The 27,163-nt window shown below is 38.9% G+C and overlaps 1 protein-coding gene across 1 annotated transcript in view; it reads left to right on the top strand.

Moving 5' to 3' along the window:
- Positions 1-27,163, top strand: part of LOC126266958 (uncharacterized) — a 444,592-nt gene that overhangs the window by 398,560 nt on the left and 18,869 nt on the right. The window contains exons 5-6 of the mRNA XM_049971678.1: positions 47-191; positions 25,286-25,518. Coding sequence (XP_049827635.1) covers positions 47-191; positions 25,286-25,518 — 378 coding nt within the window. The remainder of the gene's footprint in view (positions 1-46; positions 192-25,285; positions 25,519-27,163) is intronic.

A 27,163-nucleotide genomic window follows, 5' to 3' on the forward strand; every position in this document is an offset into this window, starting at 1 on the left:
CGATTTTTGTGGCTAAAGTCTTAGGAGATCACTGTTGTGTTTACAGGAGCCTCACATCCGCATTGTTTCGCTACGGAGCCACGACTTCACTGGCCTGGGCTTCACGGTGTGCGGCAACATGAGGGACGGCATCTTCGTCAAGGACGTGCTGCACCGAGGGCCCGCTTCCGAGTCAGGTCGGATAGCACCAGGTACGTTCTTCGGTCAACTACAATGAAACTGCGCCTGGACTAGGACCAAACGTAGCAAATGCCGCCAATCTAACAGGATAAAAATGGGCTAGCAGTTAAAACTACACATCTGATCTATAGCTTTCTAATTTAACAGTCCTCATCGACGTATGCAAAAGAAAGGAATGATTTCTGAACAATGTACACAATGGATGTCATTCATCGGTTTTTTTTTTTTTTTTTTTTTTTTTTTTTTGCTTAGCCGTAGAATAATTTTGTAATTCTAAGGCCCCGTTCATTTATCATGTGCAAAATGTATACTTTCACAGTCGGAAATGTCCGAGTTATTATGGCATATCGTGGTCGGATGAATTTGTTGTTTAAAACCGTTTCTCCTCTTGTGTGGAGGACATCTTCAAGGGACGTCGTAGCTTTTTCGAAGCTTGCTTGCCACTCGAAATATTTTAATAAGTGTGACATCTATCATGTATTATGGAATTTTTCATTTCCTGCTGCCTTCCCAGGTGAAAAAAACTGCTATGCTTTGCAATCTTGCAGGGTCAACCCGAAATCCACAGACTTTTTTTTTTGATAGTTTTCAGGGATTTTTTTAAAAAATATTTTGCTATGAGTGAAACAGGTATCGCTGGGACTATACACTGGAAAATATTATAATTTAATTTATTCCATACAGCTTTAATCGGCCAAATGCTAACTAGGCAAATTAAAACTGTGTGTCGGACCGAGACTCGAACTCGGGACCTTTGTCTTTCGCGGGTAAGCGGGCAAGCGCTCTATCCTTTCTTCCACGAGTGCTAGTTCTGCAAGGTTCGCAGAAGAGCTTCTGTGAAGTTTGGAAGGTGGGAGACGGGATACTGGCAGAATTGAAGCTGTGGGGACGGGTCGTGAGTCGTGTTTGGGTAGCTCTGATGGTAGAGCACTTGCCCGCGAAAAGCAAAGGTCCCGAGTTCGAGTCTAGGTCCGGCACACAGTTTTAATCTGTCAAGAAGTTTCACATCAGCGCACATTCCGCTGCAGAGTGAAAATATCATTCTAAATGCTAACTGATTTTTAGCTTATGGAGTAGGAGTGATGCTGGAAACAGAAATGTTATTTATTTATTTTATTAAATACCCAAAGGCTGCTAATTTCACATCACAATTACTAACAACTATTAGACTCTATGCATAGCTTTCTTTTACCTGAAAAACAATGACAGTTTAAATTTATATTTACGGAAGACCTAGCATTAAAATCAAATATCAAAAAAATGTAAATAACTTTATAGTAGATTAAAATGACAACTTTAAAACCTTCAAAACTACCATAAGTTTTAAAATTTCTTTAGGTAAACTCCACGATAAATTTTGAGAAAACAAATATTCACAACTGAGCGAGGTGGCGCAGTGGTTAGCACACTGGACTCGCACTTGGGAGGATGACGGTTCAATCCCGCGTCCAGGCATCCTGATTTAGGTTTTCCGTGATTTCCCTAAATCTCTCCAAGCAAATGCTGGGATGGTTTCTTTGGAAGGGCACGGCCGACTTCCTTCCCTAATCCGATGAGACCAATGACCTCGCTGTTTGGTCTCTTCCCCCAAACAACCCAACCCAAATATTCACAATTATCAACAAATCAAATCACTTGAAAGATAAGAAATGCAATGGCAAGTAGATCAGTCCCTTTTACAAGAAGGGATTAACTTCAGATTGGACAATGGGCGGTTGCCACTCGTCCATGCCACCTCTGTGGCTGTTGGTTTGGCCTTACATCAACACAATTTCCACACGTAATAATAACAACTATTGCAACACAACAACTGTTAAGCACTTATAACAATCAAACAACGTGAATAAAATGTCTTAGTCCTTAATAACATCAGAACTCGGCGTAGTTACCTGATTTAAAGACTAGGCTTTTAATTTACACTAAAACCGCTTCTTAACTAGAGAAGGAGCAAGAGAAGTTAATTGCCAAACCAACTGACAAATTTAAATATTAAAACAAAACACAGCACCTCAGTTACTAGGTACAATTTAAAGAAAGGAATTCACGTTATGAAAAAAATTACTTAAAAAGACAAAAAGCTCGGCAAACTCAAGTGACAAATTTAAGTATGAATAAACAGCACCTCACTTGCTTGCTGCGCTACACCCTTTTAAAACTGAAGGAGGTCTTTCTACATCTACATCTACATTTATACTCCGCAAGCCACCCAACGGTGTGTGGCAGAGGGCACTTTACGTGCCACTGTCATTACCTCCCTTTTCTGTTCCAGTCACGTATGGTTCGCGGGAAGAACGGCTGCCGGAAAGCCTCCGTGCGCGCTCGAATCTCTCTAATTTTACATTCGTGATCTCCTCGGGAGGTATATTCGATACCTCATCCAGAAACGCACCCTCTCGAAGCCTGGCGAGCAAGCTACACCGCGATGCAGAGCGCCTCTCTTGCAGAGTCTGCCACTTGAGTTTGCTAAACATCTCCGTAACGCTATCACGGTTACCAAATAACCCTGTGGCGAAACGCGCCGCTCTTTTTTGGATCTTCTCTATCTCCTCCGTCAACCCGACCTGGTACGGATCCCACACTGATGAGCAATACTCAAGTATAGTTTGAATGAGTGTTTTGTAAGCCACCTCCTTTGTTGATGGACTACATTTTCTAAGGACTCTACCAATGAATCTCAATCTGGTACCCGCCTTACCAACAATTAATTTTATATGATCATTCCACTTCAAATCGTTCCGCACACATACTCCCAGATATTTTACAGAATTAACTGCTACCAATGTTTGTTCCGCTATCACATAATCATACAATAAAGGATCCTTCTTTCTATGTATTCGCAATACATTACATTTGTCTATGTTAAGTGTCAGTTGCCACTCCCTGCACCAAGTGCCTATCCGCTGCAGATCTTCCTGCATTTCGCTACAATTTTCTAATGCTGCAACTTCTCTGTATACTACAGCATCATCCGCGAAAAGCCGCATGGAACTTCCGACACTATCTACTAGGTCATTTATATACATAGTGAAAAGCAATGGTCCCATGACACTCCCCTGTGGCACGCCAGAGGCTACTTTAACGCCTGTAGGCGTCTCTCCATTGATAATAACATACTGTGTTCTGTTTGCTAAAAACTCTTCAATCCAGCCACACAGCTGGTCTGATATTCCGTAGGCTCTTACTTTGTTTATAAGGCGACAGTGCGGAACTGTACCGAACGCCTTCCGGAAGTCAAGGAAAATAGCATCTACCTGGGAGCCTGTATCTAATATTTTCTGGGTCTCATGAACAAATAAAGCTAGTTGGGTCTCACACGATCGCTGTTTCCGGAATCCATGCTGATTCCTACAGAGTAGGATTCAAGGTTTCCAGAAACGACTTGATACGCGAGCAAAAAACATGTTCTAAAATTCTAAAACAGATCGACGTCAGAGATGTAGGTCTATAGTTTTGCGCATCTGCTCGACGACCCTTCTTGAAGACTGCGACTACCTGTGCTCTTTTCCAATCATTTGGAACCTTCCGTTCCTCTAGAGACTTGCGGTACACGGCTGTTAGTAGGGGGGCAAGTTCTTTCGCGTACTCTGTGTAGAAACGAATTGGTATCCCGTCAGGTCCAGTGGACTTTCCTCTGTTGAGTGATTCCAGTTGCTTTTCTATTCCTTGGACACTTATTTCGATGTCAGCCATTTTTTCGTTTGTGCGAGGATTTAGAGAAGGAACTGCAGTGCGCTCTTCCTCTGTGAAACAGCTTTGTAAAAAGGTGTTTAGTATTTCAGCTTTACGCGTGTCATCCTCTGTTTCAATGCCATCATCATCAGGGAGTGTCTTGGATATGCTGTTTCGAGCCACTTACTGATTTAACGTAAGACCAGAACTTCCCAGGATTTTCTGTCAAGTCGGTACATAGAATTTTACTTTCGAATTCACTGAACGCTTCACGCATAGCCCTCCTTACGCTAACTTTGACATCGTTTAGCTTCTGTTTATCTGAGAGGTTTTGGGTGCTTTTAAACTTGGAGTGAAGCTCTCTTTTTGCTTTCGCAGTAGTTTCTGTTGTACTACGCGGGCACTGGAACGCGATCTATGTCTAGTAACCAGTTCAGCGAACCTCAGACAAGTTTGCTTTAGTACAAATTTTTAGAACAGGATGAGCGCTTACCATATGTTAAACTTTTACTGCGTCCTTCGTTGCTACTACCGGAATACATTTTCCCCCCCTTTATTGAGTTACAATTCCCCCCCGAAGGGGGTGGGCTGGCAGCAGATTAGAACACTGCTCTTCAGCCCACAGAATTTGTTTTAAAAGAATTAAGATAATAAATAATAAAATCAGGTGATAAAATCGGTGACTTAAATGGTAAAATGGCAGAAAATTGTGGAACTTATATAACAAAGGGTTGGTGATGCTAATAAAATACACAGGAAGCAGACAGGTAAAATAATAGAGAGACAATTAAAAAACACTGCGCCTGTCTGGTTTCTGCACGCAAAAGATATAAAAATCATACCCAGTGACAGCATGATTTCTGTTTGCAACACTTTGGAAAGACACACAACACTGAACACTCACTTGAACACTGCACTAAAAAGTTGGCACAAATATGACACACCACAGCCAAGGGCAGACGTTGGGGAACCTGGACAGATGATGGGAATGAAAAGGGGGGAAGGAAAGGAAAAAACGAAGCAGGGGGAGGGGGAGAAGGAGTCGTCGGAGGACAAGGACTCATAAGAGGGGGGGGGGGGGAAGACGCGAGAGGCAGAGAAGAGGAATGCAAAAGGACTCGGGGGGGGGGGGGGGGGAGAAGGGATGCAGAGAGAGGGTAGGTGGGGAAAAAACGGGATGGAAGGAGGGGAAGAGGGAGCCCAGGGAAAGGACAGAGGAAAGGAGGGGGAGATGAGGATCAGAGTTGACAGGAGGGATAAATGGAGGGAGAGAGGACATCATCTGGGAGGGTTACCGTTAGCCACACTACATGACCTATCTAAGATAGAGCACATTGCACAATTGCACACACTAGGACCAATAACTTGTTCCACAACCTGACAACAGTACGGTGTCTTAAATGGGAAGTAAACAGCAACTGCTTTGGTGAAAGTGCGATCCACACGTGTAACTGAGCTAAGCTAACATGTGGCACTTGCCTACCGCTGCGACACTACAATACTCCACTCAGTTTGGCAAAACCCAGCCCGCACGTACAACCGCCTGTCCACACAGGACACCACACACGGCTGCTCTGCGTAATGCTAGTTGCAGTATGGCTTCACCTCTTATCTACTCGAGGAAGCATTCATGCTGCGGTCTCTCTCCCTCTCCATCCCTCTCCCTCTCCCTCCTCCTCCTTGTCTCCCTCTCCCTCTCTCTGTCTCCCACTGACTGTTTGACGCTGTCTTCCTCTTCTGTCTGTCTTGTCTCTAGTGCCACCGTGCGCGCTCTTTAAAGTCTAGTCACACACAAGTTTCTCTGATATCTGAGCTACAGTCTCCGAGCTGAGATTTAAAGTGAGATATCGAACCCCGATCATAGATTGAGCTAGGTCGAAAGCGCCACGGCTCGCTTGTTTGATTTCTTAGTCCCATTTACCTTTTTATCAGTACTGCACAAAGTATCTACACAGAAGTCCAAATTATGACCGTGTGCTCTGTGTGTCTTGTTTGGAAACTCGCCGAACTTGCTGTTGACAACACTAATGCCCACTTCGGTCTTCGCCTTCAAGCACTCATTCACTGCTCGATTATGTCTTGCAGATGTTCCTCCGGCAGTGTTAGTTGAGCATTAATAGTGCCACCCATCAGTGTGGATTGGTTTACAGACGAAGAGCTGGCCGATATTCATCTCGAGTATGGATTCACTGAATGCACTGTAAGGGCGGTATAATGACGCTATCCTGAGCTGTTGTGCAAGCTACGGCAATCACACCACGGCACTTTTGCATTTGAAACTATAATGTGTATTGCGCTGCACGTTTTGGTGATTGCATATTATAGGATTTTTTTCTCTGTTGTGAAGCTGTTTTTACAGAAATGAAGCTAGTTTTGGTGTAAATAATACGAGGTTGGTTTGATAAGTCCGGAAAATTTCGATGAAAAAAGAGAACATTACATTCCGTCTTCATGGATGGCAAGCTTGAATTATCCCAAGGCTGCTATAAATAATTTTAATAATGTACAGCGTAAGTTCATTTTTGACAGCTGTCTGAATAGGTCAATGTGTCGACTGCGATTGAAAATGAAGCAAACCGAGTTTCATGTTGTTATTAAAGATTTTCATTTGAAGGATTGACTGCCGCAGAAATCAAAATAGAGTTGGATGAAAGACATGCAGGCTCTGCACCATCACTGAAGACCATTCCCTTTGGATTTACGAATTTAAACATGATTGGATAAGCACCGAAGACGAAGCGCACTCCGGCTGTCCACTTTACGTCACCACAAAGGAAACCATTGACAAAATCCATGATGAAGACAGCCGAATAAAAATTCGTGAGATCGCTGAGTCTGTAGGCACCTCAAATGAGAAAGCACATAATATTCGGCAAGGAGAACTGACGAAGTAGTTTTGTGAGAGGTGGGTGCCGCGATTGCTCACAATCGACCACGAGCATCTGGCGCAACATTTCAACACAATGTCGGTGAAGTCGAATCGCAATCCACAAGACTTTTTGCGCCGATTTGTGACTTTTGATGAAACCTGGATCCATCATTACACACCAGAGTCAAAACGGCAGCCAAAATAATGGAAAAAGAGTGGTGAGAGTGCACCAAAGAATGCAAACAGGATTTTGTGACCTGCTGAGGTGATGGCAACTGTTTTTTGAGATTCCCAAGGAATAATCCTCTTCGATTACTTGGAAAATGGTAGAATCATAAACAGACCCTATTACGCTTCACTGTTGGATCATTTGAAAGTTGCATTGGCTGAAAAAAGATCACGACTGGTATGAAGAAAAGTTTTTGTAAAATGAGTCTTTCTTATAGTGTTCATTAAAAAGGTGACGATCATTCCACTTGGGAAATGTGGAGTGATACATTAGCTCATTTGTTGGAGTTGTAAATATTTGTCACGTATTATTGTTTTTCTGACATGTTCTACATCCTGGAGGACCTCCTCTCTACAGATCAATTGGAATGAAAGTAAATCTAATCTAATCTAAGAAGCAGCCCTCAGTGTCTTTGTCGTCAACAGAATCTGAATTTGTGGCCTTAAGCAAGGCAGTTAGTGAGGCATGTTGGCTCAGTAATTTGTATCATAGTCTTTCTGGCAGTCAAAGACATGTTGTATTTTATGAAGACAATATGCCGGTAATAAGCGTTAGCAAGAACCTAAGTTCCATTATAAACAAAAGCATACAAATGTGAAAATTTTGCTTGTGAGAAAGTGTTTACTAAGAAATTTATGTCAAAGCTCATTAGCACAAATGATCAACAAACTTGTTCTAACAAAGGTACTAGGTAAAATAAAATTTGAAAAATTGAGAGGCTTGTTAGGACTTCCAGCTTTTGATATGTTTTTGTAACACTGATAATAAACATTGAGAGAGGGTGTTAATGCTACAATGTAAATGTTATCTTGACGAAGCAATACTGTGTTCCTTTGAGTTGTGTCATCTTCCATTCTTTATATGCTTTGGCTTTTGATTTTCATTCAGTGTGTGTGACGCTGTGTGCCATTAGTTGTAAGCTGTTTTGCATTACAATAAAACCTGCCCAAACAGGCTTATTTTTGTGCTGCATTTACTATGTCTGATGACACGTCAGAGGTAAGACATCATCACTACCTTCGCTGTACGGTAACTATAGTTATGTAACCGATGACATGAGTTACTAAATACGGTTTCCCGAAATTCCTTCACCAAAAGACGAAGTAAATATTCCAGAATTCCAATCGAGAACAGCAGCCAACATGAGTAACGTAGAAGTCGATGCCCCTCGGTGTAGTAAAGCAGCTTGAAACACTTACTAAAGGCAGGTCTTCTGGTATCTTCGTGCTTAGCAGTTGTATACAACCGACCGGTCTACGAAACATCGGAAAAATTGCGCGTGTCCCCAACAATACCCAAGAAACGAAGTAAGAGTAAATCGCTGAATTACAGACCCATGACACTGACATCGATTTGCGGTAGGATTCTGGAACACATACTACTTTCTAAGGTTATGAATTACCTTGAAGAACAAGATCTATTGATACACAGTCAGCACGGGTTCAGAAAATATCGTCCTTGCCAAGATGGCTCTGAGCCCTATGGGACTCAACATCTTAGGTCATAAGTCCTCTAGAACTTAGAACTACTTAAACCTAACTAACCTAAGGACATCACACACACCCATGCCCGAGGCAGGATTCGAACCTGCGACCGTATCAGTCCCGCGGTTCCGGACTGCAGCGCCAGAACCGCACGGCCACCGCCGCCGGCCCTCACCCAGAGGGCTTATAGGTAAACCACATGCCAACGGAGTATAGTCGCAGTTGTGCGACTAGGCTCTTTGATTTCCTGTCAGAAAGGTAACAGTTCGTAATAGCTGGCGGAAAAGTAATCAAGAAAAACGGAAGTTATATTTGGTGTTCCCCAAGGAAATTTTATAGATCATTTGCGGTTCTTAATGTGTATGAACGATTTAGAAACCAATATGAGCAACCCCCTTACATTGTTTGCAGGTGATGCTGTTGTTTACTGACTACTGACGTCTTCAGAAGGTAAAAACCATTTGCAACATGAATTAAACAAGATACTGTATGGTGCAAAAAGTGGCAATTGGCCTTGCATAAGGAAAAGTGTTAGCTCATCGACTTGAGCACTAAAAGGAACCAATTAAATTTCGGTTATACTATACACCACACAAATCTAAGGCCTGTCTGTTCAACTAAATAAGTTGGGTTGTTTGGGGGGGGGGGGGGGGGGTGGGAAGAGACCAATCTGCGAGGTCATCGGTCTCATCGGTTTAGGGAAGGAAGTCGGCCGTGCCCTTTCGAAGGAACCACCCCGGAATTTTCCTGGAGCGATTTAGGGAAATCTCGGAAAACCTAAATCAGTATGGCCGGACGCGGGATTGAACCGTCGTCCTCCTGAGTGCGTGTCCAGTGTAATTAAATAAGTAGTGATTACAATTAGGAACAACTTAAATGGGATCGACTACATAGAAAATGTTGTGGGGAAGGCGAACCAGACTATATTTTATTGGTAGAACGCTTAGAAGATGCAACGGATCTACAAAAAAAACTGCCTGAGCTACGCTTGTGCGTCCTTCTTTGCAGTACTGCTGCACGCTATGGGCTTCTTTCCAGGTATAATTGACGATGTACATGGAAAAAGTTCAAACGAGGGCAGCTCTTTTTTTTACTATCGTGAAATAGAGGAAGAATGCCACAGTGTGCGTGGCAGTTATTAATCCAAGAACGTTTTCGTTGTGACAAAGTCTTCTCACGAAATTTCAGTCATCAACTTTCTTCTCCGATTGATTAAATAGTTTAACCATGTATGTAGGGAGGAATACACACAAATAAAATAAGAGACATCAGAGATAAGTTAAGTGTTAGTTTCCCCCACGCGACCTTTGGGAGTATTAGGATAAAAGAAATATATGAAGTTGCTTTGAAGAACGCTCTGCCAGGCCCTTAAATATGAACTGCAGAGTAGCCATGTCGGCCCAGATGCCGATGATGCTATAATCTTCAGGAAGGTTGCAACGCCAGAAGATTGTAGTGAAATGCAGGAAGGCCTGTATAGTGTCGATGACACTGTAAGGATAGTTAGATGGCCCTGGATTTATACCTATAAATGTAGTGTATTGTCCATAAGTAACTGAAGAACATCTATTGTTAGATTACATTACTGACCATTAGCCTAGAAACAGTCTGAACATAAAACGCCTAGAAGTAACTGTCCAGAGAGACCTAACCGATATTGACAGTATACACTGATGAGCCAAAGAAACTGGTACACGTGCCTAATATCATGTAGGGCTCCGCGAGCACACAGTAGTGTCCCAAAACGACGTGGCAGGGACTCGACTAATGTCTGAAGTACTGCTGGAGGGAATTGACACCATGAATCCTGCATGGCTTTCAATAAATCCGTAAGAGTATGAGGGGGTGGAGATCTCTTCTGAAGCACACTGCAAGATATCCCGAATATACTCAATGATGTTTATATCTGGGGAGTTTGGCGGGCAGCGGAAGTGTTTAAACTCAGAAGAGTGTTCTTGAAGCCACTCTGTAGCACTTGTGGCCGTGTGAAGTGTCACATTGCACTGCTGGAATTTCCCAAGTCCATCGGAATGCACAATGGACATGAATGGATGTAGGTGATAAGACAGGATGCTTATGTACATTCCACCTGTCAAAGTCATATCTAAATGTAACAGGGGCCACCACACGATTACACAGCCTCGACCAGCTTGAACAGTCTCCTGCTGTGATGCAGGGTCCATGGATTGATGAGGTTGACTCTATACTTGTACACATCCATCCACATTGAAATCTGCAGCAATTTGCGGAACAGTTGCACTTGTGTCACGTTGAATGATTCTCTTGAGTCGGAATTGGTCCCATTCTTGGAGGGTCTTTTTCCGGCCTCAATGATATCAGAGATTGATGTTGTACCAGATTCTGGATATTCATGGTACACTCGTGAAATGGTCATACGGGAAAATCTCCATTTCACTGCTACGTTATAGATGCTGTGTCCCATCGTTCATGCGTCAACTATAACACCACATTCAAATTTACTTAGATCTTCATAACCTGTCATTGTAGGAGCAGTAACCAATCTAACAACTGTGCATGAGACTTGTCTTTTATAGGCATTGCCAACCGCAGCGCCTTATTCTGCCTGTTTACATGTCTCTGTATTTGAATATGCGTGCTTATACCAGTTTCTTCGACTCTTCAGTGTAAAACCAGTTGTAGGAACAGCAGATGGCAGGCTGAGACTCATGTGAAGAAATTCAAGGAAGTGTAGTTCATCTACAGGAGAAGTAGCACTCAAAACATGTTTGACCAATTGTTGTGCATTGATCATAAGACTGGAGTTCCTATTGTATTAATGGAAGAAGTATAGAAGATACAACGAACAGTGACATGATTTATCATGGGATTCTTTCGTAAGCACGTGAGCATTATAGAGGTGTTCAACAAAATTTAGTGACAGATGTTACAAGAGATATGATAGGTATCACAGAGAGAGCATAGGTTTCAAGAAGGACCTGAAAATATATTACTTCCTCTCACATAAGTATTAATGGGGCAACGATGAGAAAATCATAAAAATTAGAATTACTACAGCAGTTTCCTGTGCACCAGTCATAGACGGAACAAGGATTAATGGTAGCAGAAGTACCCTCCTTCACACGTCACACAGTATCTTGTGAGGTCTAGGCGTGAATGTAGATGTAGAAAACTTCACATTGTATCTCTCTTTACAGATTTCTAGTCAGTTTCCCATTTCTTGAATTTATCCTTCTTCTGTTCATCTATTTTTACTTTGAATACTCATCCATTCATTCTGGGAACATTCCTCACCAGTGCCACACATCCTTGACTGCTCATGAAGTTTTAATAAAGGTACATCATTATTTCCTTGTTGGTTTGCATGTATGTGTCTGCAGTTGTGGTTCTCATTTAAATTCCCATGCTATGAATTGTAGCACGCTGCTAGAGGAGTAAAAAAAGTATATTGATTAAGTGGAGATGGGTTGCACTATGTTGCTTTCAGCCATCTAGTGATTTTCTGCAGTTCTGCATGGGCAGGGTCAGTTTAAGGCCCAAGGAAACCAAGGAAAACAAGATGTCAAGTGGAGGGCACAACAAGCTCCATAACTGTAAGATTTGTGCAGTGGAATGCATCACAATTAGCAGTGGCCACTTGGGTGCCAAGCTGAAATGGACGCCAAGGGTGCCCAAGTACAAGATTTGTATACAGTGCATGTCACAATTTGTAGCAAAAACTGACACGGGTTAAAGTGTATGATGGCAAATGGGTGTTTGAGGTCAAATGGTAATTTACTTGTATGGAAAAATGATCTCGAACTGACCTTGGATATGGGGATTTTGATGTGTACTAGAACTGCAGGCAAGTACCTGAAAACAAACAAAATATTGTTTCCAATGTAATTGGACAGATAAAAAAATCTATTCACCAAGCAACGACATGGGAACACACACACACACACACACACACACACACACACACACACACACACACACACACACATTTTACTTGCAACGACATGGGAACACACACACACACACACACACACACACACACACACACACACACACACACATTTTACTTATGAAAGCTTTCAGGGCCAGTGGTTCCTTCTTCCAGCAGACGTGTTGAAGGGGAAAGAAGAAAGGTGGATGAAATAAATTGGAGAGTTTCACGAAAAGGGCTAGTGTTCAGAAAAGTCACCCACAACCCCAGATCAGGAGAGACTTACCAGGTGTGATGAGAAGGAAAGACTGATTGTTTGAGACTGCACCAGATGAGATTTTAGTAACTCGCCCCTGACTCAGGGTTCTGGGTGTCTTTTCCAAACTCTACCCCTTTTCCTTAACCTCTCCAGTCTTTTCCCCTTACTCCTACTTCTTCCCTTCAACCCTTCTGCTGGAAGAAGGTGCCACTGGCTCTCAAAGCTTGCATAATTAAATCCTCTTTTTTTATGTGTGTGTAGTCCTGCCATCACTCAGTGAGTAGATTTTTTAATATATGTATCAAGTTACATTACACTGTCAAAAATTGATTATTTTCATTGTTGATTATTCATTGTTGATTATTTTCAGTGTTGAAATATTGATTATGTAATTTTTTCTCAGAATAATAGTTCAACCTTTATTGTTACCCTTCACACTGACCTCTTGCATCTCATGCAATGGCCAAATCAGTTTACAAATCTGTCTACAACCATTTTGAGTCCTTCACAAACTTTTACTTGTTGGAAACTCTCTTGTGACTGATGTTCATACAGTGATTCAGTTGAGACTTTAGTTTGTCCATTTGTTCACTCATTATAGTAAGCTGAGCATTCATATTGTCATACAGTTGTTCAGTGGACTGCATTAGCAGAGCCAATGTTTCATTTCTTACACCCATGGTCTACCATTTTACATATCTTGTGATATGTTGAATAATAATTTTACTTGCAGCTTTAATTAGTAAACTAACTCTCCTCTCCCAATAATAATTCAATTTACTACATATTTAGTAATTAGTATATGGTTAAATGGTTAAATGCCAGTGTGTGGGCTGTAATTAGTCTAATTATGTCTTCATGGTCCCCACAGGAGGGCTACATAGGAGGTTGTTTAATATTCCTCCTTTTCTCACCTAATGCTGGTTCTCAGAATACTGTAAGTAGGCTTAGCAGTAAAGTTATCATCTGTATTCACCCATTTGCTAACTCAGATCTTGGAGCACTTCCATGGCATTCTACCTTGGACAAAACAAGCAGATCACCATTCATGAGGCCTTTCTTTGCCTTTGTTGATCATATTTGTATTGTGTCACATACACTTGAGCAATATTCTAGCATCTGTCACACAAGTGTGTTGGGGGGAATCTCCTCTGTACACTGATTGCATTTTCCCAGTAACCTGGCAGTGAACTAAAGTCTATCATCTACTTTTCCAACAAGTGGATCACCTTTCCAGTGTCTCTCTTAATTCGTGTATTACATTCATTCATACTGAGCAGACTTTTGCTGAACGACAAACTCTGTTAACATATTTTAAACAAGTTCAGACCTGGAATTTTTTACTTTGCTTTAGCTGCTAGTGTAAACACCAGATCCAGCCTTGAACTTGTGGTTGATACTTAGCCATGTACCTCCTCTGTAAGAATATGCTATATGTTCCTTATTACACTGTCATCACCTGTGTGTGTGTGTGTGTGTGTGAGAGAGAGAGAGAGGGAGGGAGGGAGAGAGAGAGAGAGAGAGAGAGAGAGAGAGAGAGAGAGAGAGAGAGAGAGAGAATCTACACAGAAGGACCCTTTTTTATTTCAGTATAATTTTTTGTAGCTTTCAGCCATTTTAAACACACTTTCATCAAATTTTAGAATGGGTGCTGAAGACGTGAACATTGTGTGCCCAAAGTACATGATATATTGCTCGATGAGCTTAATTTCTCAGGTACTCTCTTCTATGGTTTGCTAAGTGCATAGATAGTATCTCTGTTACAGCTGCTGTAATGCAGTCTAATTTCAATGACTTCCCTAATCAGATAGTTACAGAAGTCTGAAGTTTGAACAGAATCCTTGTGTTCATTTATGAGTCAATGTTTGGCCACTGCTGATTGTGAGTAGTTTGCACAGACAGGAAAGCAGTAAGATTTTTTTTTGTAATTATGATATTATACTTATCTGGACAATACACCATATTTTCAAATTCAAAGGATGCTAGAAATCATTTTATATAGGTGAACTGTTTGCACCAAAATAGCTAGCTGTTTTAAGTTTTTAAATTAGAAGTCTGCCAGAAAATATGTTTTATGCCTGCAGTCACTGTAGCTATTTGTTCTGCAAATCATAATGGCATCACCTTCTATATCTTGTAGTACCTGGACCATTGGCCCTGATCCAGGAAAATCTTTTCTATGGCCTTTTGAACTATTTTTGTTGCTTTCTAGATCATAGCATGTAAATTTCATTTCCGATGCCACTACAAAATGATTTCCATTTGTTTCATTGTTTTTTGTCATGGTTCATTGAGTTGTGCAGAGCCCATCAAGAATGAAAAACTTCACGGATTTAGAATTAGTTGATGTAAAAATTAATAAAAGACAAACAAATCATAAAATCTAATCCGTATACTGAATTAACAATAAACTGCCACTGTACTGCTTATGATTACATAAGCTAAATTTAATCAAATAAATTATAAAGAAAGTAGTTACTCTGAAAAAAAATTGCCAGCTCATCAGTTGTACTAAATAGCTATTTTTTTATATTCTATTGGTAGCTCAATAATTCCTTGAGTACTTTGGTATTTCTGAAAGAAAGTAGTTACTTGTGTATTTAGATACTGAGTCTGTTTACAGTTCATTGCTATTCGTCAGGTAGCTTTACAAAAGCATTGCTGTTTGTCATGTTGTTAACAGAAGTTTTCAGTCCTTGGATCTAGGTTTTTGAGGTGATTTGTGGAAACAGCAGCTTATGAGGTATGGTTTTTTTTATTTTTGTATATATTTTGTAAATAGTTGAGATTCCAAGTTTATTGCTTTATATTAGATAGAAGCTTGTTGAATACCTTTGTGTCAGTGTTGCTAACAGAAGTTTTCAGTCCTTGGATCTAGGTTTTTGAGGTGATTTGTGGAAACAGCAGCTTATGAGGTATGGCTTTTTTTATTTTTGTATATATTTTGTAAATAGTTGAGATTCCAAGTTTATTGCTTTATATTAGATGGAAGCTTGTTGAATACCTTTGTGTCAGTGTACAATTCCATCTCAACTCTAGATAAGGAGGCAATGTCTAAATAAAAATTATATATTGCCAAATATTTTGACTGTGTGAGTTGTAGTTAAGCTGAAACTGATTTTTATTATCAGAAACAAAAACTATTAAGAAGTAAATGTGCCATAAAGTGTGCGATAGGTTTCCAATTTTTTTAAAAAGTTTTCAGAAAGAGTACTGTTTGCTGTCTAGCACAACATCCTTAGTGCACACATCTTCTGAATAAACACTTTATTTAAATGCACTGCCCAAGAAAATAATTTTATGAGGCAACTAAAAGTAAAAATATGTAAAATAAACCAACACTATCCTTAGCTCAACACAACATTTCGCACTCATCAAAAAAACAAAAGAAGAGACAGTTTTTCGTGTAGGGAATGTGAAAAGCGAGTGACGAAGGGTATTTTGTGTGTCAAGTGTAATTACTGGTTTCAGGAAAACTGCACAAAAGTGAACATAAAATTCAGCAGTGATGATATTCGATGGACATGCTACGTTTGTTTACAAGTTGAAACAGCCGATCTAGTAAGTACAGTGGACTCAAAAAACGAAATTATAAAAGTTGCTGCAAAAGACATCTAGGCATTAAATACTGAAATGGTGACTAGAAGAAAATAAAATGATAGATTAATACAGGAAAAACAGGCCTGTGCGTGTGAAACAGAAATAAAAGAAGATACAAAAAAACAAAATTATAAAGCAGCTACAGAAGCATTGAAAACCGAAGTACTGACTACAAAGAAAGAAAATGATAGATTAACTCAAGAAAAACATTTCTGTGTATATTCATCAAACGGAAATAAGCTAAACGTAATCCAGGGTTTCTGAAAAACACCAGCCAAGTACGAAACAAAACCTTCAAAACACTAATGGTGTGCAAAATGTGATCAAAAACCCACCCACCAGACTATCTGTATACAAATATAAATGGGAAACAGTGACCTACAAAAAGGACAAGCGTGGATGTGCCACAGCAAAACCGATTGAAAAAAGGGACTTTCTTGTTGTTGGCGACTCCATACTAAAAAATGTTACAGCTCCTGGCCGTGAAATCGATATTCATCCTGGAAGGAAGTGGAAATGAAAAAAAGGAAGAAACATACTAACAATGGACCTTGGTTTGCTGAAAATTTTACTCAGAACTATTTTAATAGAGAAATGTTGCTACACCACTGAAAAATTCATGGAAGACCGTCTGACACTTTCAACAATAAAAATCTGTAGCTAATATTGCAGTGTTGTCTGTGTACATCAGAGGACATTGGTGAACTGTTAAGTTATAGAAAATATTGTAGTGTTGCATTATCCTAAAAATAGTATAGAAAGAATTTCTGTAAATCATTATACATTATATTTTTGCTAAACTTGATGTGCCTCTTGTAAAACAGATAATATGATCTGTATAATGTATGTAATGAGGCTAATAAATCACATTTCACAATTATTCACATTTCTAAGCTTAATTCAGCTTCTTGGTTAGTTTATCAATGTGTTGACGCCATTCTAATGTGTGATCCAACGGGACCCCAAGAAATATTACATGTAGTGAATTTTTCATGTAGCATAGGACTATTAATGTCTGTGTCTGGTGCTAGGTTGTCTTTGTCTTTCCTTTTCTTTTTTCAGTCTTGTTAAAACTAGTTAATATGAATTTCTATGAGATTCCGCCTTAAAATGTTTGCTTTCAACTTGTTGTAGGTCTCATCAGCTTTCATCTGTTTGCTTAAGTTGAGCATGGAGCCTTGAATAACATGCTTGTGTCACCAACAAACATACTAGTTACTTAACCATCCTTTAAAGTAACTGGAAGTCCATTTACATAGATTAAGAACAAAAACGTACTTCTAGTGATCCTTGTATAATCCAAAATGTTAAGTCCCACCCATTTTGAGGTTAATTTCATGCTTTTGTCACAGTCTGTCAAGGAGATCCTCAGTTTTCCTTATGAAACTAAGACTCCATCCATGCAAGATGGATACCAGTAATGTTATAACAGTTCAGTTTGTCAAACAGAATTTTGTAGTCAACACATTCAAAGGCTTTGATAAGGCTACAAAATATATCAACAGGATAACTTTTCTTATTTACCTGTGCCTAGGCCTTGTATTTATTTCTCTGTGGAGAATCCTTTCTGAAAATCAAACCTAGAGGCATTTGTTAACCTTAGTTAAGTTAATCTTTGTTTTTACCATAGACCACTTTCTAAACACTTATCATATATCAATCAATCTATCTCTTTTATTTATCCGTTAACAGTATACATTGTATGGATGTAGTCAATTACAATATAGTTTTTATATTTAATTTGTTTAAAAAACTTAGATAATAAATACAAATATTTTATGTCGGTATATATAAATAATATTACTTTTCCATATTCAGATATTCTTCAATGCTACAAAAACTATGTGTTAGTAAAAATTGTTTAAGACCTTTCTTGAATTTATGAAATTCTTTAATTTTCTTTATTGTAGAAGGCAATGCACTAAAAAGTATTTTGGGCTGGTAGTTTACACTTTTTTGGTAGAGTGCTCCTTTGTGGGTGCCTCTGTGAAAATCACCCCTGTTCCTTGTTTCATGGCTATGAACCTGTTGAAAATTCCTGGTGAGTTTTCAGAAGGCATACACATTCATAGATGTATAAGCTATGAAGAGTCATTATTTTAAAATCTTTAAATATATCCCTGCATGACACTCTGCAGGGAACCCCTTTCAGTATTCTAATAGCCCTTTTTTGAAATTTGAAAGCTTGTTTTGCTGTACCTGTATTTCCCCAGAAGATCACACCATATCTAAGTAAACTGTTCATGTAAGCATAATAGGCACACAGCAATGATTCAGTGTTGCAACATTCCCGAAGCATTCTTAGCACATAGCAGTATTTTCTTAATTTTTTACTCAAAACTTCTAGATGCTTTTCCCATCTCAAGTGCTCCTTCACCCATATACTAAGGAATTTTGTGTATGGAGCTTGTGCAATAACATAGTTCCCTAACTCAGCTTTTATTCTTCTTCTAGCTTTACTTTTAATATTACTGAAATTCATCGATACTAGTTTATCCTTATTTATTATCATTATCACTAAACCATTTTCCTGTCCCATTTATTGTCCTAGACACACTAAGCCTGGGGCACTCCATAGCTAGTGTGTGTCTGTGTGTGTGTGTGTGTGTGTGTGTGTGTGTGTGTGTGTGTTTTTCTTTTTTTAAAAAAAAATCTGAAATATACTCTTTGCCTTCATGACATATTTGTACTTTCTGTTGTCTATCAGAGAGATAATACTTGAGCTATTTGAAGGCAAGTCCCCAGACCCCATAACATTCTAATTTCATAAGCAATAAGTCATGGCTAATTAAATAAAATGCTTTAGATAAATCTAAGAATATTCTGCAGCTTAATTCGTTCTTGTCCAAAGCATTTAGAACCATTTTCATGCATTATTGGAAGACTGCCATTTCTGTGGACCTGTTCTTTCTAAACCCATTCTGAGCATTAGTCAGTACTTTACTTTTATTCAGGAAGTCAGCTAGCCTTTCACACATCACTCTTTCAATTACATTAGAGAAACTTGATAATAATGACAGCAGCCTATAATTATTTATGTCAGCTGTACTATTGTTTTTGTGAAGTGCCTTTATTATGGAGAGTTTTAGTTTTGATGAGAACACCCCTGTCCTGAAAGAAGTATTAATAATGTCACTTAGGTGAGTATATATACTGGTAGTACTATGTTTGATTACCTCGTCTGAAATTCCGCCAATATCACAAGACATTTTATTTTTTAGTTTATTAATAGCATTTGTAACTTCACATTCTGTTACAGGGTACAGAAACATTGTCTTTTCACTAGTTGGTACTTTTGTGTTTTTGTTGTTTGAATTGCACAGACTTTTAATTAGGTTTGGTCCTATGTTAAAATAATGTTTATTGAACATATTGGCTACCTGTTGAGCATCTTCTATCACTTTACCCTTACTTTTAATTTTGAAATTATGGGTCTTGGTTTTACATTCTCCTATGCTATTGTTTATAACCTTCCAAATCGATTTTGATTTATTGCTTTCCTTAATAATGTATGAATCATTGTTTAGCCTTTTTACTGCCTGTAAAACTTTCCTATAGACCCTTCTATATTTCCTGTAGTATGGTTTCATTGTTGTATTTATTTTAGCATGTGTGCTAAGGTTTCTAAGGGTGATTGCTGATTTTTTTAATCCCTTGTGTTACCCATGTGTTTGTCTTCTCACTGACTTTAATTCTTTTTAATGGGAATGCTACATCATAGCAATATTTATAATCAGTGAGAAAACTGTCATACTTTTTGTCTGCATCATCGGTTTGTTCTATGCCCCACTGCACCCTTTTTATCATACTATTAAATACCCTTATGTTGTTTGCATTAATAAGTCCTCTTTGTACATATTTTTTAGTGACTGTGTATTTCTTATTGTTCTCATTCCTCATCATCATTTTTAAAGCCATATGGTCAGAGAAACCTGTATCTGTTACTTCAACACTGTACTCCCAGCTTTGTTTGTTGGTACATATCTGATCAAGTGTTGTTTCAGATCCATCCCCATATCTGGTAATTTCCTGTACTGTAGGTTGCATGTTGATTTAATAATTGTACCTTGTTCTTATTACTTTTGTTAAAATTAATGTTAAAATCACCAAGAACTATTGTGCATTTTGACCTGCCTCTCAATTCATTTAAAAGATCATCTATATAGAATAAGAATTGGGTAAAGTCACCCAATGGGGACCCATATATGCAAGCAATGATAGTTTGACAGTCTGTAAGTTCGCAAATAAAACATTCAAAATCTTTTTCTGTGCACTTCACCTTGCTAAGTTTTACCTCCTTTCCTTAGATTTAATGTTACTTCTAACATAGATGCATACATCTACACATTTGTAAGTTGCCCTGCAATTTAAAGTTTGTTATTGCCAATGTATTGATTGTTTTTGATAAAAGTGGAAATACACTGACGAAAAAAAAAAATCACAACACAGAAAAGGAGTTACGTATTTCTACATCTGAAAGATTATGTCTATTCAAATTTCACACCAGTCACATTAGAGTGGCACTGTAGTGCCATTATGAGGATGCAAATCAGATTTGCTTTAAATACATGCTCAAATGGTCTGAATATCAGCTACCTTCAAGATTGGATATGTCCAGAATGTCTTTGAGATGACTAATACGCTATTATTAACACCTCACTGAGTTTTAATTATATCATGTAATAGGGCTATGACAAGCTGGATGTTCCTTCTGCAATATTGCAGAAAGACTTTTTAAGGAACGTAGCCACTGTACATGATTGCTGGCAGCATCGTCCAGGGATGTACGGTCACAAGAAGACCATACTCTGAATGGCTATGTGCACTACCAAGAGGAAAGACCATCATGTTCAGCACATGGCTCTAGCACATCGTACTCCATCTGCAGCAGCAAATTAAGCAGCAGTTGGCACCACATTAATTCAATGGATGGTTACAAATCAGTTACCTCTAGGACAGTTCTGAGCCAGATGGCCTGTAGCTTGCATTCCTCTGACCCCAAAATAACTCCTTTTGTGACTTCAGTGGGGTCAAGTGAGACTCATAGGAGGGCAGGGTGGAGGTGTGCAGTGTTTACTGATGAAAGCTGGTTCGGGCTCACTGCCAGTGATGGCCTCAAGTTGATTAGAAGGAAGCCAGTTGAGGGTGTGCAACCAACCAGTCTGCATGCTAAACACACTGGACCTACACTTCGAGTTCTGGTCTCAGGTGCAATTTTGTATGACAGCAGGAGCACTCTTATAGTTATTCCATACATCCTGACTTCAGATTTGTATATTAATCTTGTGATTCAACCCATTGTGCTGCCATTCATGAACACATGCCATGGGATGTTTTCCAACATGATAAAGCTTACCCACGTACCACTGTTATAACGCAACATGCTGTACAGAGTGTTGACTTGTTGCCCTGGCCTGTTCAATCACCATATCTGTCTCCATTCAAGCATGCATTGGAGAATCATTGCCCAACAACTGCAGTGTCACCCACAACCAGCATTAACCATCCCTGTATTGACGGATCAAGTGGAACTCCATCCCACAAACAGACACCTGACATCTGTACAACACAATGATGCGCATTTGCATTCTTGCGTTCAACATTCTTGCCATTACACAAGTTATAACTGTATCAGTATTTCACATTTGCAATGCCTTATCTCATGCTTTTATTAACCTGTGATCTTGCACTTTAATTACTCAAATATGTTACCTAGTCAAATGTATTACTGAAATTTTGTTACTTTACATTATTTATTCTTCAGTGTTGCAATTTTTTCCATCAGCATAGATCTGTAATTAGCGATACTTTTCTTACTTCCAATGTTGTAGATGAGTATTACTACAGCATATTTAAATCTATCAGGCAATTTGCTCTGAGTCTTTGAGTGATTAAAAAGAGTAGCTTAAGGGAAATCCTACTTATCTGATTAAAGGGGATCTACCATTCCTTTTCTCAAATCCATAAAATGGTAGTTTTTTTCTCCTGAGTAGTCCCGACCTGACAGTCCAGATGAGGGGGCTAGTCTACTTTTGAAATATTTTAGCCAAGAAAACTCCATCATCAGTAATTGTAAGGCATACAGTATAGCTGCAGGTTCTCAGGAAATATATGGCTGTAATTTCCCCTTGCTTTCAGTCACTCACAGTACTTACACAGCCAGCTGTGAGAGCAGGTCATGAGTTGTGCTTGGATAGCACAGTCGTTATCCCACTTAACTCACAAAAGGCAAAGGTCTGAGGTTGGTGTCCCAGTCTGGCACACAGTTGTAATCTGCCAGGAAGTTTTGTAATAAGCACTTGTTGGTTTATATTACAAGGCCAGATCAGTCATTTGTCCAAACCAATCCCCTTGCAACTACTGAAAATGCTACTGACCCTCCTCAGGAACCATGTGTTAATCTGGTCTTTAATTAGATATCCTGCTGATGCCTACAGTATGGCTATTTGTATCACGGAGGAATGCAAGCCATCTGACTTTGTCAAGGTCCATGGATCATGGGGGGGGGGGGGGGGGGGGACATTTGGGGGGGGGGGGGGTATTGTCATGTACAACTGTTCATTTGACTTAAAGCACATATCACTCCTTTTATAATTTAATTTAGCCTTGAGGGAGTTTCACTTTCTGATGGGATAGAAGAAACTTGATATATGAATGAATGATTTACATACAGCCATTCAAATGTCTATGTGCTCTGCATACATTCATCTGACTTTCTCTGTTGATCTTGATAGATCTCACATTCCATTCAATAATTTTAATTATGTTTTAGGTCATAGCCAAAGATGTTGTACATATTTTGCATAGTGTCAATCCTCTGGCATCTTCATAGATTGGCAGATGTCCGTTCACTGAATGAGTTATCTGCATGATTTTGATAACAGTCTCACAAGTATAAGTTATAATGTCTTCTTGATATAATTGGTTTTTGCTTTGGTGACAAAAAGTAATATGGATTTTGTGATACAGGTGTTAATGCTTGTATTAAGAAGGTAACATTATGATGGTGCAGATTTCAGACTCTTGACAAATTTTTATTGCCACATTGTGTATAATGGTTTGTTACAATTTACTGTTGAGATTGGAAGGTAATTTTATTTTGTGTGTTGACAGCTGAACTTCAGTTGTTTTTTGCTGGTATGTTTTGTCACAAGCTATTTAGAATTTGTGGTCTGTTGCATAACCACAGGTGCAGTACTATACATGTTCCATTCATGATGTAGTGTTACATTAGAGGTAGCAGTGAGCACAATATCATGTCATGAGTTCATTAACAGATTTCTATTTCATCCTGTACAAATTTCCATTGCTGTGACCTAGTTGATTGACAGTTATGTCTGGAGTGTTCTCTGGCAAAAGAAGCTCTGACACTGTTTGCTATTTTGTCCATAAGTAAGGCATGTAGTACCACAGCTGATATACTTGGTACAAAGGTCTTAAACAGGCCCCCACGAGAACTGAGGAGGTGGAGATTAGCATTTAATGTCCTGTCAACAATAAGGTCATTGGAGATGGAGCATAAGTTCAGGTTAGGGAAGGATGGAGAAGGAAATCAGCCTTGAACTCTCAAAGGAAACATTCTGGCATTTACCTGAAGCAGTTTAAGGACATCAAGGAAAATCTAAATAGTTGGACATGGGTTTTATCCATCATTGTCCTGAATGCAAGTTCAGTGTGCTAAACACTGTGCCAATGTGCTCTGTAAGAACTGACAACGTCAAGATGTTCATAATAAAATTAAAAACCTGTAATCATAAGTCATTACTTCTGTAAATTATAAGATTCTGGCTTCAGCTGCCAGAGACTGTGGTCATGTGTGTGTGTGAATTGCATTTGTTTAAGTCTGTGTGTGTGTGTGTGTGTGTGTGTGTGTGTGTGTGTGTGTGTGTGTGTGTGTGTGTGTGTAGTTTATTTTTGACAAAGGCCTTGTTGACCAAAAACTTATTTTATGATAGTCTTTCTGTTGTGACTATCTGTGACTCAGCATCTCCACTATATGGCGTGTAGCATTTTGTAATTTTTTTTAAATTTGTTACATTCCATCCTGAATTTTCCACTGTTTGAAATGATAAGGTTATGTACTTTTAAGGATTGAAGATTCCTGCTGGCTGTGTGATAAGTTGCAGTGTTTATTATAAGCAGCCCTTTATCTTACAGCGTGGATGAAACTACTGTACAACACATTTCAGGGTTGTCATATATATGTTAAAACAGCAATGAGCGGTACACACCAGTTATTTAATATAATTGAGGAAGTAGTATAATTTTATCATGGTGGCAGTTTTCCTGTTAACTTCAATGGTGTTAAATTTAGTGAGTGACCACAAAAATGATATGAGCCCATGATAAGTTCAATAATGAGTCAATCATATGTTAACATGCCAGAGACATGTTCATATGATGTAATTGGTGGGGCAATGACTGCAAAAGGCAGGAATTTTGAACTCAGATTCTAGCCTGGTACCCAAATCCTGATCTGCTACCTTTATGATCTGACAATTTTGGTGACAGAATCATCCAGCTAAGTGACATGTGGAAAAATTAAGAATGAACAAAATGTAATGGAGAGGTGCACCTGCAACAAAAAAGCTCATACTCAGTATCACTATTCTAGCCTGTTCTAGCCCTTGATGTTCTACAATAAAATATTTGCTGGAAATTCAATTCAACTTGATCCTTTAATTCACTTGAGATACAGTTAAATTTTAAGAAAGTAGTGATATGGAGCATATACCTCTTGAAACCAAAAGTATTCCATAGATGTAGCACAGAATTATTGCCATATTTTTAAGAATTTGGACAACCTTCTTTATTTTTAGGCTCTACACTGATACAGGAACCATTGGAGCATAATTCTTACTTGGGAATCCACAGGGAACATAAATTAAAATGTCCAACTATATTAGGTGTTATAGACATCACATAAATTATTTTCACTTTGCATCACAAAGTTCCTATGTACCTAAATCTAATTGAAAGTCATTTCTAAACTTTAAATTAATTTCAAATAAAGAATTATCATTAATTTATTATCAGCTCATAGTAATTTAGAAGAGTCTAAAAACCTTAATTTGTACTTCATTTACAGGTGACAGGATTGATAGCGTCCGCATCAGTTTTCGCCACATGGTGTTTGAAGATGCACTGACTATTCTTAGCTATGCTTCTCCATATGATGTTCAACTTGAGGTAGAAAATGCTACAACATCACGGCCAAGTACTCTTATCAGGACAAAGAGGATGTCTGGCTCAAGTGTTGGTCCAGCAGACAGAATATGTCATCCATTTTATAGAAGCCAGTCAATCGCAGATTTAGCTCAGGTATGTGCCTTCAATATAAATTTTGATGATTAAAGGTACCTTCTGTATGAGAGGGCTGAAGAGATAGTTACCTTTTGCTGACTTTTTTATAGACTCTTTTTATTGCCTCTCAGATCCATTAATTCACTTAAAATGTGCTTACATTTTAAGAAAGTAGTAGCACGCAGCATAGACCTCTTCAATCCAAATATATTCCATAGATTTAGCACTGAATGATAGCAGCATTTCTAATTTTGACATCCCTCTTTATTTTTAGGGTACTGTACCTCAATTGGTAAAAACAGAACCCTTGTAGGCTCATTTATTGTCCGTCTGTTGGTCTGTCTGTTCAAAAATGGTTCAAATGGCTCTGAGCGCTATGCGACTTAACTTCAGAGGTCATCAGTCACCTAGAACTTATAACTACTTAAACCTAAGTAACCTAAGGACATCACACATATCCATTCCCGAGGCAGGATTCGAACCTGCGACCGTAGCGGTCGCTCGGTTCCAGACTGTAGCGCCTAGAACCGCACAGCCACTCCGGCCGGCGGGTCTGTCTGTCTCCGACTGCTAAGACCCTGTTTTCTCAGTAACATAGAAGAGGTATCAAGTGGAAATTTGTATCACATACTAAGACAGTGGTGGATATAGGAAAACCTCAAGGAGGGGGTGCTAATGATATCTTGAGCTTCCTTTACTTTTACCATAGTAAAAAATAATCAAGTCACATGCAAAGTTTACGAAAGTTTTATTTAAACTGATTATAAATATTTACAAGACAATGGCATCTTATGATATAAAAAAGCTACAATTGTGGTTCTCTTCCTTAAATGATGAATTCTGTTGTTGTTGTTATCGTCTTCAGTCCTGAGACTAGTTTGATGCAGCTCACCATGCTACTCCATCCTGTGCAAGCTTCTTCATCTTTCAGTGCCTACTGCAACCTACATCCTTCTGAATCTGCTTAGTTTATTCATCTCTTGGTCTCCCTCTACGATTTTTACCCTTCACACTGCCCTCCAATACTATATTGGTGATTCCTTGATGCCTCAGAACATGTCCTACCAACTGATCCCTTCTTCTAGTCAAGTTGTGCCACAAACTCCTCTTCTCCCCAATTCTATTCAATACCTCCTCATTATTTATGTGATCTACCCATCTAATCTTCAGCATTCTTCTGTAGCTCCACATTTCGAAAGCTTCTATTCTCTTCTTGTCCAAACTATTTGTCATCCATGTTTCACTTCCATACATGGCTACACTCCATACAAATACTTTCAGAAATGACTTCCTGACACTTAAATCTATACTCGATGTTAACAAATTTCTCTTCTTCAGGAACACTATCCTTGCCATTGTCAGTATACATTTTATATCCTCTCTACTTTGACCATCATCAGTTATTTTTCTCCCCAAATAGCAAAACTCCTTTACTACTTTAAGTGTCTCATTTCCTAATCTAATTCCCTCAGCAACACTTGACTTAATTCGACTACGTTCCATTATTCACATTTTGCTTTTGTTGATGTTCATCTTATATGAATTCTATGTGCCTATTATTCTTGGAAAATTGGTTCTGTTTCTAAATGTGAACTAGCTTCCTATTGAGCAAACAGTCCGTATTTATAATGCTATGTATCAAAGGTTCTTTGTACAAAATATG

Source organism: Schistocerca gregaria, chromosome 4 (genome assembly GCF_023897955.1).
Source record: "Schistocerca gregaria isolate iqSchGreg1 chromosome 4, iqSchGreg1.2, whole genome shotgun sequence".
Classification (NCBI taxonomy): domain Eukaryota; kingdom Metazoa; phylum Arthropoda; class Insecta; order Orthoptera; family Acrididae; genus Schistocerca; species Schistocerca gregaria.